The 15,112-nt window shown below is 36.3% G+C and overlaps 1 protein-coding gene across 4 annotated transcripts in view; it reads right to left on the bottom strand.

Moving 5' to 3' along the window:
- Positions 1-15,112, bottom strand: part of CSMD3 (CUB and Sushi multiple domains 3) — a 641,367-nt gene that overhangs the window by 419,731 nt on the left and 206,524 nt on the right. For all 4 annotated transcript variants that reach the window (XM_005009295.6, XM_038175100.2, XM_038175101.2 and 1 more), the window contains exon 6: positions 4,610-4,722. In XM_005009295.6, coding sequence (XP_005009352.3) covers positions 4,610-4,722 — 113 coding nt within the window. The remainder of the gene's footprint in view (positions 1-4,609; positions 4,723-15,112) is intronic.

Here is a 15,112-nt window from a genome sequence, read left to right as displayed (position 1 = left end):
CACAAGTGAGCTGAACTGCAAGTACAGTGCTATCACTGGAACCTTCCAAAGCTTTAAAAAGGATGAGAAAGAAAGAGAGGATGCTGGATCTCAAAAGAAAGCAAAGTTACAGAGTCTTAAAGTAATGTTTAGCTATTAGAAAATGGAGAATTCTTTTCCAAAAGCCCTTTCAGAATCAAGCTATGCTTGACATAAAGAATATTGAAGACTGTGTACTCCCATCTATAAGACTAGAAGCTGCGAAGATACCTTAATCCCTTCTGTCCACTTGGATAGCGTTATGGATTCATACGTAAGTGATGGGGTGCAAAAACTAGCCAACAGAAAGTAGCAAGCACAAGGAAATTTTATAGGAACAGTGAATGGACGGAGTAAAAAGGAACAACTAATTTTAAAAACAGCAAAAGAGGATTACCAGTGCTGAGAGACATTGCAGCAGCAGCTTCAGGAAGATCCAAAAGGCTTTGGCTGTAGTTCAGTAAACAATTTCTAACTCAAAAGGAGTTTTAACAAAGCAGTAAGGATAGAAAACACCAAGATGAAAAACCTTCAGTGAATAGAAAGAAATGCGGAAACGTGATGAAAAAGAACAAGTGTGTCTTGGTTATGACACTACAACCTGGATAGGGTGGAGGAAGAAATCATTTTGATTCTTTTCTAATTAACATATATCACTTTGATTATCATTTGCAAATATCTGTTAAGAAACGTATAATTCACTACCTTTCATGAATGAAAATGCCTATTAAAAGGAATTAATGTACATAACATGCATGACCATGTACTTGCATGAAGCTGACAGTTTCCCTTAGTTTCGTATACCTCAGTAAGTTTAATTTGTTCTGTATAAGCCAAATTATACATTTTCACAGGTGTTTGCAAGACTGAAGCCTTAAACAGAAAATTAAGAAAATTACAACAATTAATGAAATTAAACGGTTGTTTAGGACATATTATGTAATTTCCCTAGATTTTTGGATATGCACCTTATTTTTAAGGATTTGTATAGCAACATTTTTATTCTTCTTTTGAAATGGTTAGGTCACAGTAGCTTGAGATGTTATACTGAAGCTCCACTGCATGAGGCTACCTTATGAAAAAGAAATTAAAAAAAAAATACCAAAAACAAACAAACAAACAAACAAAAAAAACATTTAATAAATAAATAAATTTATGAGAATGGAATGAAATAAGATTCCGGTATTTCATATTTTGTGTAACAGTGATCATATAACCTGGTTTATTTTGTTTCATTTTAATAAAATAACTAACAAGTTTTTGCAGATTGTATTGGCTATAAATGGCAAAGTTTTGGTAGCAGGGGGGGTTACATTTTTTACTTTTATGACAGAAAGTCAGGGGCTGCCCCATGCAGGTCACAGCTAGTTCCAGCTGGCTCTGCAGTAGACCCACAACAAGACACAGCTGAGCCCTTCAGGGGGAGTTTGTTGTACCTGTGTGAAAACATATTGAAGAAAAATGGGTAAGCACTGATATAAAAGAACAAGACTACAGAAGGAGGAAGTGCTCTGTTGCAGAATGGTAATATCCCAAAGGGGTATCCCATGTATCCCTGTATCCCATGGATAACCTATGTTGCGCATGTACTTCCCTAAAGAGACTGTAGCCAGCTGTTTACCCAGAGAGAGGAAATGAGTAAGAAGGAATGCATGTCAGAAGAAAAAAGTGAGAAAGGAGGAGAAGCAGAAACAAACTCCTATGCTCTGGCTCCAACCATCAACAGTGCCTATCAACTCTTAGAATAGACTTAGGTGTATGTAATGTGTAGATATGAGGAAGAGGAATGAGAGGTGTCTGGAGCAAAGATAAGCCTGCAAAAGGAGGTGTTTTCTCTAGCTATTTCAATGCATCTTTGTTTCCTAACACCCAAGACAGTAACTAAATGTTCTGAAGTCAAATTTCCCAAGTCAAGTCTGTTTTGACCATGATGGTAATTGATAAATGATATTCCTTATCTTTGTTTCAACCCACATGTTTTCTGGATTGTATTCTCCCTATTTTCTGCCTTATCCTAAAGCAGGGCAAGAGAGAAGTGAGCAAGTGGCTTTGTGGGTGCTTTGCCGTCAGTCAGGGTCAACCCACCTCACAAATATATTAGCACAAAATACACAGTTGTGCAAACAACAGCTAGCCAAGGGAGTGATTAGGTGAAAGGAGTGTTGAAGTGCCAAGCAGTGATGAAATACGACAATTATGTAGTATTCTGAAGCTCAGAATTTGAAATTTTTCCTTAGAAAGAGACAAAAATGCAATAAAGAAAGATAAAGTAAATGAAGTGATAAGAAATTACTAATTCTAATTACAGAAGGAAGCCAGAAAAAGTTAAATTAATATTCATCTTAACTAAGCGGGTGAAAGAGTGTGCTTTTGCAATGAAGTTATTACAGCATTAAAAAAAAGAAGAATAAGGTAATAATTTAATATATTAAGAGTATTATTAGATATGCTCTCAAAAGTGAAGTGGAAATAAACTCCTGATAAGAAAATCTTTCTCATCTATCTGTATCATACTGCCCTTTGGAATAACTGTTTTTGATTTTATTAATCATCTTCTTTTGTGACAACTTGTGTCAATATACCAGTGAAATTAGTGATTGAAAATTGTCTTTACAAAAGGGCTTAAAGTTACCTCTGATAAAAAAAGGTTTTTCTTCTTAAAAATAAATAAATTTTGTATACATTCTTGATTTCTAAATTTACAAAATATTTTTAGTATGTTTACTTCCTTTCCTTACACTCTCCTACAGTCTACATCATCTCAGAGACCACTCATCTCTATTACCTGACCTTACATATTTCATTTTCTACTGTCAAGTTCAACTTGTAATGATCATATCTGCTTGAGTATGAACATTTAATGCTTTTGAGTGCTGAAATTATTGTCCATATATCAGTTTCTTTCAAAAAGCTGTAAAAGATATTTTCTTAATTTCTTTATACCACAGCCCTTCACAACTAAGTATAGAGTACACTTTAATATACATTCAGAAGTACATCATTAAAAATTAAATGAGCAAAACAATAATAAGAATTCTATACCATAATCACTACAAATTTAGGCATACTAGGTGGTGAAGAGAAGCTGCAGTTACACAGCATATTCAAGTATCTGAAACCTGACCATAAAGTATTTTATGTGACTTGCCAAAAACATTCCGAAACTAAACAAAAGTCTATTCTCCTTCATAAGCTAGCACTTCTGTTTTTTTCTGAAAAACACTTCTGGCAGGAATGTTTAGATTTAGTTTGTTCTTGATAATTCAAAAATGAACATCTGCTCAATCCAAATTGCAATCTGCCAAAATAGTTATCACATTGTTTCTCAGTTGTTGAGTAGGATCCAACACAAAATTTCTACTGGTTTTCAACAGTCCCATAAGCTAAATATCTTCCAGTAAAGTATGTGGTTTATTGTATTGGGTATGAAGGATGCCATGAAAAAGATGTCAGTGCCTTTTTATAAGAGTTACAGAAGCTTTGCCTACAGTAAGTAGGCTCCTTTTCACTGAAGTCACTTACGGTACACATTACAAAATCTGAGAGTCTAAATACAGGTAAACATATTTGCCTAATTAGTAATCAAATTCTACTGTGTTCTTGTATAGAATGTATTATTTGAGGCAATCACACAGTACTAAAAAGTTAAAGGATAAGTTACGTGAAAAAAAAAAATGTTAGCTGTAATTTTTATATTAGTTGATTAATTTTACCAGATTCTGCAAACATTTATGTAGCTAATATTTCCTATGCTGAATTAGAATGGAGAAATGTAAAAGAAATTCCTGAACTAAGTCTCATAAATAGGAGTGCTATGATTTTTTTTTTTCAACAGATAAACGGAAATGCAAAAGAGCCCAAAAAGAACTACTGTTCATTGAAGATCCACTGGTAGACCATAGATACTGAAAGATATTATTTACAGTAATGTTTGTGAAAAAGTAGACAGTATTACAATACACTAATGAAGCACAGTTTTTATCAGCACTTCATCATGATAATGATCTTGCTCCAAATGGTGATACTCCCAAGTTAATGCTTCAAATGTTTTCACTCTTATTCAAAATAATGCTTGTTCATAAAAACAGTGGATAAGAATCTTACAGGTTAATTGAACCCTTAATAGCACAATGCATTCATAAATAGGTAGTAAGAGATAATAGTGATGAAATGCCACATTTGTAAATGGAAACTTACTCACTGTTTTACAAACATGATTTACAAGACCACAGAGGCAAACACATATTTTAATAATAAAAAACATTATTTCTGCATGTGTTTTGCAATCTCTTTCAGAAACCAGGACCATTTTAAAAGCTAAGTACTGCACAGGAGAGAGTGAAATAGATACCTGCTGTAATGTTATATTTATAAACTATACATATACACACGACTCATACTCTAATATACTGTAATTTGGTATGTCACGCAGCTGACTTTATCATTCATGTAAATACAAACTACACCTTTATAGGGATTTTTTTCTCTAAATGTAAAATAGATCTTCCCATTTCCTCCATGACTTCAAGCTTCTTTTTTTTTTTTTTTTAATAAAAACAACAACAAAAGAAATGTATTTATATAAATGTACCTTGGTAGTGAGCACTAAATCCACGGTATCGATGATTGCTGTCTGTTACAAAATGTAGTCTGAGCCAATTTTTGTTGCTGATAACTGGAGGAGGTATATTCATGCCAGAGAGCCTAAATCAAAATAAAAAAATATTAATAAAAGATAAAATAAAAAATATCAAGGCTGAAGATCAGTACATTTTTATAAAGCTCTGACAAAGATCTTGTATGGAATCTTTTTCTTTTTTAAACACACATGCAATTCATAATGCTGGTGAGTGAGACTTTATATATCCTTGAATAATATGTTATGACAAGTGTGAACAGACAACATTGTCCACTCTGCATGACAAAGTGATGGGATACAAATCAGCGCTAATCTGGAAACCGTACAGTCACGCTACGGATCAGGCACAGCATTATCATAACGCTCAGGCTAGAAAGATTTTGCGTCTATCTAGGTCAGTGGACAAGTTAGGCAGAACACTGCTCTGGGCAGCAGGAAAGGTATTGTACCCTGTGACTTTCATGTTCAAGATATGGCACAGGAGAGCTTAAATCATGCAGACCACTGAAAACTCTAAAACAGACACATTTTTCAAAGGTTAATATTTCTCTAAATTCAGGGAAAACAGAAGTAACTGTCACTCTGTGGCTTCAGTGAATATGCAAACCAGTTATTAGAAGAGAAGGGAATTGTGGTGGATTGACCCCATCCATCAGCCAAACACCACACAGCTGCTTGTTTGGTCCCCCTCCCCTTACAGCAGGACAGGGGAGAGAACAGGAAGGGTGAAATCAAGAAAACTCATCAAGCTGAGATAAATACAGCTTAAAAAAACAGCTTAATAACTCAAGCCGGGGGGTGGGGAGGAATCCAATGATACAAAAGCAATCGCTCTGCACTTCCCACAGACGAGACCTAGCCAGTCTTCAAGCAATATCTACCTGCCCTCAAAGCCCCCTCTCCTCAGTTTTTATTGCTGACCACGATGTTGTATGGATGGAATATCCCTAAGATCAGTTTGGGTCCCCTCTTCAGCTTTTGTATCCTTCCAGCACCTTGCCCTTCCACAGCCTACTCACTGTGGCAGCAGAGAGATAAAAAGAGAAAGCCTTGATGTGGTGCAGGCACTGCTCAGTAACAGCCAGAACACTGGGGTGTTAGCAACTCTGTTTTCGTCACAGACCCAAGCTACAGAACCATATAGACTGCCATGAAGAAAATTAACTCAAAAGAAGTCAGGCCCTGTATAGAACCTATTTTTTGTTGTCGTTTTTCTTGCTTTTCTGTTTTTATTGTTAGGACATTGTTCCAATTACTGTAGCCTTTCATCTTGACTTGCTCATTATGAAGGTCTGAATTAGAGGTAAATTTGTTTGTTTGTTTTGTTTTGTTGTTTTGCTTTTAATAGATGAAGTGAATGTCAAAAGGTGAATAAGCTTTTGATAAAAAATCCTTCAAATCAGTAATCCAATATATTTTTCTTACTAAAGCAGAAAGAAAAATCACATCTTCAGGATATCTACATACCCACCTAGGTCCTTCCCTTTTATTTCTAAACAGAGTTCTTGATGTAGTTAGAAATAAATACGAGCCATTTTATGTTCAGACATTGTGGATTCCCCTTCTATGTTTAAAAAAATCTATAATGAAACAGGTCACAAAGCTATTCAGGCAATCTACTAGTGAGATTCAGTTTTAGTAATTTCTTGCTTTTACAGAGGACTTTTCATCTAACCTTTAAAGTGGCTTTGCAACGTACAATAATGTCATTATCAGTATTTTTATCTCCATTTTACAGACATAGAAAATCATGCACATGGAGGAAACTACTTCAATCACCTAGCAAGCCAGCAACGAAAAGAAAACTGGAAGAAAGAATCTGAAAGTTCTGAGCTCTGGTTTTTACAACTTTGCAGTAAAGTTAGATGACTACAATGATAATTTTAACAAAAACTAATTCAACCATTATTTCATTAGTGTGTACATGGTTTCTAGATGAGGAAGTGGTCCTGATTTCTCTGTGTTATTACAGCCTTGGCTGAAAACTGTGTTGGGGCGGATGGGAAAGTGACCTTTGTAGCACTGAAAGAAATTGCTTGCATTCTCAGGGTAAAACCAATTTCTTTTGGGGGTCAGCCTTAAGGAATTTGCTTGGCTCTACCATTATTCAATTCCAGATTCTGAATCGGTTTAGTTATTGTTATGGACAATGATCAAGGTACATTTGAAGTCAACTGTATTCACAGTGAAACAAGTAATTTAGAAGTGAAGAAATATAAAAAGTATCCCTTAAAAATGTCTAATAAGTTTGTGTAGGTGATATTGTTTTGTAAGGAAGATTTTGAAAGAAAAACAACTTGGAGGTGGTAGTGTTCCTTACATCTTTTCACAACCAAGCTATCTGAAAATGGAATTTGTTTTAAGACCATTGTCCAAATTTCTGAAACTGTGTTAGTGCCCTCTTTCCCTAAGGGACTATCATATCTGACAAAATGTCTGGCTGTCACAACTTGTTATTTAAGGGCCTGCAAATACTTGCTTTAGAATGTTTTTATACTATGGAAACCCACTAAGTGATCATTTCAGATCATTTCAGATATGGAACATATGGAATCTAACTTTTTTCCAGCTTAATGCCTGTTAAAAAAAAAAAAAAAAGTATGATTGTTTAAAAAAAGAATTTAAGAAAAGAATAGTGCTATGAAATTGCAAAAGGATATGTTTAGTGGATAAATCCATGGTGAGTGTATAAGCAAGTATTTATAGAGGTATTTATACTTCTTTTTGGTGTTCTCCCCCCCCCCCTCGCCTCTGCCCCATAGAATTGCCAGTCATTTCTGCATGAACCTGAAGAAAACCAAGGAAAAATGGTTTTATACTAGTTGCTATGTAAGATCTGGGTATTCTGTGTACTTCTCTGATAGGCTTAAGCCAGTAATACTATTCCTAGAACAAAGTATGCAAAATATAATCAGAAGTACCAGTTATGGTGCCTCTTGTTTTGTGTAATTTATTTATTTATTTATTTTGATTTTTGGCCTTTTTTTTTTTTTTTTTATATATAGATAGATAGATAGATATAGAGAGAGAGAGAAGTTGCATCCCTTCTTCAGGAACCTGTGGATATCAGTTTAATCCTTGTTTCAGGCAAAGGGATAAAGGAAGGGGAAATCCAAAATGTCACCTAAGTTCATTATTCTCAACACAAGATAGCATCTATAGAAAGTGGCAGTTTCTGTACAAATACACGTGTAATTTATGTGCACTTTCTACCATTTGTATTTCTAAAATGATCATTCTGCAGAAAGGATTAAGGTTTTGATCAAGCAATAAGGAAAATGAAACTTACTCTAGCCTGTAAAGATTAGACTGCAGGCAGATGACAAAAAGAGCAATCTTCTACTTTTGAACTCTCAACCCTCTTTCAAAATTGTTTATGACTTTTTGACAGCCAAGTTCCCCAAAGAATCTAGATCATAATGGTACATGCAGACTGTCAGACAGATTCCAACTCCAAAGTCCTACACCAATCATTTGTGTAAGCAGAGCATTCTTCTTGGCTTGTGTTCATGGTGAAAGACTCATTTTTGCATTAATGAATTCTACCTTCCTGTATCATTTTATTTTTTAAAAATACTAGTATTGAATTAGTATTTGTGATATTAGATTGTGACAATCAGTATGTTCTACTGAAATATTTTATTTTGAAACCTTTAACTAAAGCCAAAGAAGCAGGCTGCTTATATTGTTTATTGGCCAGTCAACAGCTCTTTTGGCTGCTGGTTAGGCTGGTGGTACTTCGTAGCCTGGCTGCCAGGTTAGCAATTGGCCTCCTAATTGCTTGATCATTTGGCTTTTTTCTTACTTGCTGCCCAGTAAGTACCAAAATGTATTTTGTTGTTTGTTTTTTTCTGAACCACTTGAAATTCCATAAAGTTATGTTCAGTACTGGTATCCAGAATTTCATGAAAATGAACAAAACCAGATGAATTTCCTTTTCTGGTTAGCTTTATTACATGGTATGTTTTTCTAGCAAGTTATTAAAATGCATTTGAACATTTCTTTGTACTGATTGAATTTAAAACAGTACTATATCCCGTATTCAGCATAAAAGCCAGAAGCCTACGCCTTCAGATTAGGAAACACGAAATCTTTCTGCATTATCACTGTGTATGTGAGCACTTTCTAAAAGCCATAAAATGACTTAAGTTGTTACAAAAAATTTTGTTATAAATGTAAGACACATACTTTAGTTTCATGCTTGGTTTTTGGAAGGCAGAGGTTTAATTAACTGTCCTTTTTGGTACAGCTATTTCTCCATACAATAGTTACCTAATGATACAAGACATTACAATACAGCACTTTCATTTAAATTCTCACCCCTGTAACTAACTGCTTTGCAAGACAGAAGCAACATCATTTCACTGCTTACATATTTGAGAATAAAATTATTACTGAAAGAGGTCTTACTAAATAATTGAAACAAAAATAAAGCTGTACATCACATCTTAGCACCTACTTGACTAGTGTATTCTGCCTATAACAAGGTTTCTGTCCTAGTAATCAAAAAAATGTGAAAAATAAACTGGAAGTTTATAGTCCAAGGCATGGGGAAATTATACCCTAATTGAATATGCTCATGCAAAAACAGTAGTTTTAATTTTAAAATATCTAATATATAGTTAAATTTGTCTATGGAGTCAATTATTCATTAATACATTTATCCCTGACAGCTATGGGTTATGCTTAAGATGATTCTAAGTAAGCATGTAATTATGTTGGCAGAGTTCTAACTAAATGCACAATTCCTAAAATCTGATCTTTATAATTTGTGATTTTTATGGGATTGTTCCCAGAAAACAGGTTTGCAAGCTGACAGAATTTGTAATGACAACTGGCAGAAAATGGTTGCTTATTCTGCTCATATAACTTCCCTTTACTCATGTCAGTTTATCTTCTTAAATCGTAAAGCTGTTCACCATTACCATAATTCACTGGGGGTCCAGCCTACTTCTCTGACCAATATCATTTCAAGCATAGCTACACTGCATCACCTACAGTATTTTCCTAAATTTTGGAGAAAAGTACCATATCCAGTACAGTTAGCTATACTTGTATATGACTTACAATCACTTGCAAAGATTTCTAGCGTCCTTTCCTTTGCCCTCCATGACTGACTTGATCCCATAAAATGGTAACTCTTGTTATAAAAAGCTTCATAATGAACATTTCAATATAAGAATCCATAACAATGTAGACGTAGTAACTTGTGGATGCAAGACCAAGATTTGGGTCTCCGATTTAACAAATTCATACACAGAACTTCAGAAAAAGTTCTGGCCTTTTGCAGAAGCCTTGGAAGGCTTCCATTCTTTTGGAAGAATGGGGAAAGGATTTTAGTCTTACAGTTTTGTGGGCAAAAAATATTTCTTTCAGCTTTGTTTAGAAATAATTATATTAATTTCAAAGAAGCAAAGCTGAAACTGATTTAATATACAACACATTGCTTGTTTTGAAAGATCCTGAATGATTTTGTGATTAAGACACCAACTTAACCATTAATCTTTTAGTCACACACTATGCGAGTAAGATTTTATATGGCTAGGCCATCAATGTCCTTTATGTTTCCAATTATGGGTCTTAATGGCGGTCATTATAATTGAGAATGTCTTTTTCATAGTTGCTTGGAGTACTGGCTTCTTTATCCTCACCTCTCCACCCTTCCCTCCCCCCCCAAGAAATGTTCCATCTAAATTATACTAAATCACTTTGGTGCAAGGACACTGTGACATACATTGTCAAACAGAAAACCATCCCTATTTCTTATGAAATCTTTCTGTTTAAACCAAGAACTCAATATTTTAATTTTGTCAAAGATATCAAATAAATGGTATATGCTAATAGATATTTTCAGCTATCTTTGAATGGAAAACAGGATAGGTCAACTAGATGGATAATTGTCTATAAATTGGGCTTTTGTGAAAGTACTTCCAATTTAAATATTCAAGTAACATGAAAACAAGTATTTTCAGAACTGTTGATTTCCTAGAAATTTAATTGCAGCTTACATTTATGCAATTGCAATATATGCATTTATGCATATATTTAACACTACTATATCTACATTGCAGAAAAAGATGTAGGAGCTGCAGAATTTTTAAGTGAGTAGAAATTTTCTTTGAATTGTATGCATGAAACTCAAGCTGTAGGTGGGTATCAGGGCTTCTCTTTTGTGTGCATCCTGTACACATTAATTCCCCAGATGATTCAGGAATTTACTATCCATTTAGACAGACAGACTGGCTTGAGAAAACAGACCAAATGGAGAGATAACTATGGTGTTATTTCGTTGAAATATGTAAAGTTTCACTGTTAAGTCTTTGAAAAATGCAAGCAAGAAACAATATAAGAAGATAAAGACTACCTTAGAGATACAGCATACATATAAACAAAGAAAACAAAAGGAAGGAAGGGAATTGAGTTAATCTTCTGCACTGCTGTAATTCAATGTCCAGGAATAAGGGATGACAGAACTCTTTCAGAGGAGAAAGTAACCAGTAACCATTTGATCTTTAAGGAGAGAAGGCAGACTTTTCTCCATAAAAACAGCTTAAAAGTTACAAATGCAGCAGAAAAGTATTTAAGTAGTTACAAAGGCACAAGTCTGTGAAAGACTTCTTTCCTAACACCAGTCACCTGTAAAACTGTCTATAATAGGACTAAACATTTTATTTAATCAAGAATCAGTACACTGACAAGCCTGAAGCTGGATGCAGACTTGACTGTTGTTTACATATCTCAGAACTGAAGCCAAATGAGAGACAAAAAGTTGTTTCTCAAAAACAGTAGTAAATTACCACTCTCCAAATTTAACCACATGAGCTATTCAGCACTAAATTAAGCTTTTTAGGTAGAAACAACACCATGAACACTTATTTCTGAATTATAAAACAAAACAAAGAAAACTTAAGCCAATGTTTGGGAGGAAGAAAAGAAAGTTTTACATTTTGTCACCTTGAAAAGAAAAAGCGTTCCAGAAAGTCCTTTAACAATCTATTAATTAATTTTATTCAGCTAAAGGGATAAAAATAATTAATGCTAAGACTTTATCAAGTTCATTATGCTGCCTGGAAAACTTTTTTTTTTTTTAAAAAAAAAACTTTTTACAAATGTGAATTTGTTTTACAAATGTCAGTGGTGAAATATATGAAAGTCCTGTCATGCCTTTGCAATGCTGGAAAAAATTCAATTTCAAAGTAATGTTACTGCCTTATAAAGCAAGTCCATGAGAAACCACTACACAGTCATTAAGGACTGAAAAAGATCTAACATGATAAAAAATGACATACATGATAAATTACATTTTGTAGTACTATGGATAAGAAATGTTGAAAAGTGCCAAGATTAAGAAATATTTTTTAATCATCAGAAGTAGATTACAGTTTATAAATCCAAATGTTCTTAGGACAAAGATTTTCCAATTAATCTATTGAACTGGTGAAGAAGGAAGTAGGATGAACACTAAGACTTCCAAACACATTACATTGAATTTTTAGTCTATCATACAACTAATGTGTTGCTTATGACACAAGTAATAAACACAATAATGCTGGATAATGTTGCGATCCCAACCATCTGAAGGACTAGTGTATTAAGTTGCAAATTTTCATAGAGATGTTAGGGACTCTGAAGGTGTCATTATTCGTAAACGTGATGCAAATAAAATCATAGAATCACCGAATCATTAAGGTTGGAAAAGGCCTCCAAGATCATCTAGTCCAACCATTCCTCTACCACCAATATTGCCCACTATAATATTTATTCTAAATACTTCATATACAAAGTGACATCGAGGTTAGAACTCCTTTTTACTCTGAGCAGATCAAAGAATCTAAATACATACTAACTTCACCTTGGCTGCACACAATGTTAAAGCTGGGTCAAGTTGACTAGTTCCTTGGTGTAACTGGGGAGACCAAGCCAAGGTCAGGGCAGCCAACAAGACACATAGGGGTCTGAATGTGCCATTGAGAAGACTGAGCTGGCTTGAAAGTGAGGCTTCCACCAAAGGGACACAGCCTGGTGGCCCAGAAATTATGTTAAAGAGGACACCAAAAGTTGCCACAGCATTTGTTTTCCTGAATGTACTACGGCAAAGCAGTGGGATGTCGTCTGTTTCAAGAACATTAAATCTCTAAGGGCCACAAACTGAACCACAGGAAGTTCCAGCAGAATATGAGAAAAAAATTCTTAACTATAAGGGTGACAGAGCACTGGAACATGTTGCCCAGAGATATTGTGAAGTCACAATACAGTGCAATTCTGTGCAGCGTGCACTAGATGACCCTGCTTGGCAGGGCAGTTGGACTAGATGATCTCCAGAGGCCCCTTCTAATCTCAACCATTCTGTGATTCCATGAATACAACTTGCATCTGATTACTTCTCTGAGTAAATCAAACTGAGTAACTGAATGATGTAAACATCAGTGACAGGTTTACATAGTTTTCCTGTCTTAAAGTGTTGCCAACATCTTATTATTTCATATTTTGATTATTTTCTCCACTTGCTTTTTAGGAAGAATGGAGAATTACTATATTTACATGTCTACTCGCTGAACAGGGAAAGGGAGATTGTTCATGAGACTGTCTGGCAAGTATTAATAAAGTGAACCAAGCAAAATAAAATCATGGAATCACAAGGTTGGAAAGGACCTACAAGATCATCTAATCCAACCATTCTCCTATCAGCAGTACAACCCACTAAGCTATTAAAACATAGCTCGTAGCACCTCATTCAGGCACTTTTTGAACACCACGAGGGACGGTGACTCCACCACCTCCCTGGGCAGGCCGTTCCAGTGCCTGACCACTCTAAGAGAAAAAAGGTTTTCCTGATATCTAATCTAAATCTCTCCTGGCACAACTTTTGGCCACTTCCTTGAGTCCTATCAATAGTTATCTGGGAGAAGAGGCCAACCCCCTCCTCATCAGAACCTCCCTTCAGGAAGGGGTAAAGTACAATGAGGTCTCCCCTGAGCCTCCTCATCTCCAGACTGAACAATCCCAGTTCCCTCAGCCACTCCTCATAAGACTTGCACTCCAGACTCCTCACAAGTTTTGTTGCCCTTCTCTGGGCATGTTCCAGGGCCTCAATGTCCTTCTTGTAGTGAGGGCCCAAAACTGAACATAGTACTCAAGGTGTAGTCTCACTAGAGCTGAGTACAGGGGGGTGATCACCTCCCTGCTCCTGCTGGCTACAATATTTCTAATACAGGCCAGGATGCCATTGGCCTGCTTGGCCACCTGGGCACACTGCTGGCAAGCATCAATCAACAATCCCAAGTCCTTTTCCTCTTCACAGTCTTCTAGCCACTCTCCCCCAAGCCTATAGCACTGCATGGGGTTGTTGTGGCCAAGGTGCAGGACCCAGCACCTGGCCTTGTTAAGCCTCATCCCACTCACCACTCACCTCAGGCCAGCAATCCAGCCTATCCAGATCCCTCTGAAGGGCTACCCTACCCTCAGGCAAATCGACACTACCTCCCAACTTGGTGTCATCTCCAAGCTTACTGAGGGTACACTTAATCCCCTCATCTAGGTCATAAATAAAGATATTAAACAAGATAGACCCCAGTACTGAACCTGGGACACCAGCTGGACTTAACTCTATTAACCACTACCCACTGGGCACGGCCCTCCAGCCAGTTCTTTACCCAGAGAAAAATAAACCTGTCCAGGCCACAGGCAGCCAGTTTCCCCAGAAGAATACTGTGGGAGACCATGTCAAAGGCTTTGCTGAAGTCTAGATAGACTACATCAACAGCCTTTCCCTCATCTACCAGTCTGGTCACATAGTCATAGAAGAAAACGAGGTTGGACAAGCACGACCTGTCTTCCATGAACCCATACTGGCTGGGCCTGATCCCCTGGATGCCATGCACAGACCGTGTGATCTCACCCAAGATGATTTGCTCCCTAACTTTCCCTGGAACAAAGGTCAAGCTGACAGGCCTGTAGTTCCCTGGATCCTTCTTACAGCCCTTCTTGGGAGTCACACTGGCAAACCTCCAATCAACTGGGACCACTCCAGTTAATAGGTACACTGACAGATGGTGGAAAGTGGCTTGGCAATCACCTCCACCAGCTCCCTCAGCACCCTAGGGTGGAGCCCGTCAGGTCCCATGGACTTGTGACATTCCAGATGGAAGAACAGGTCTCTGTCTCTTCATGAATCACAGGGTGTGATTCTCTACCTGACTCACAGGGGACTTCCAGATCAGGGCATAAAGTACCCGGAGGATAACTGATCCGACTAATAAAGACAGATGTAAAGAAGGTGTTGAGAACCTCAGCGATCACATTTCCTACTGCATCAGGTAAAGGACAGAAATTCTCCTTGGTTATTCTCTTACTGTTAATATATTTGTAAAAGAATTTTTTGTTCTCTTTTACTGCAGTGGCCAATCTGAGTTCAAGCTGGACTTTTGCCTTTCTACCTTCCTCCCTGCATATCTT

This window comes from Anas platyrhynchos, chromosome 2, assembly GCF_047663525.1.
Source record: "Anas platyrhynchos isolate ZD024472 breed Pekin duck chromosome 2, IASCAAS_PekinDuck_T2T, whole genome shotgun sequence".
Classification (NCBI taxonomy): domain Eukaryota; kingdom Metazoa; phylum Chordata; class Aves; order Anseriformes; family Anatidae; genus Anas; species Anas platyrhynchos.
Note: the sequence above shows the minus strand (reverse complement) of the source record. Positions and strands in the feature narration are given on the sequence as shown.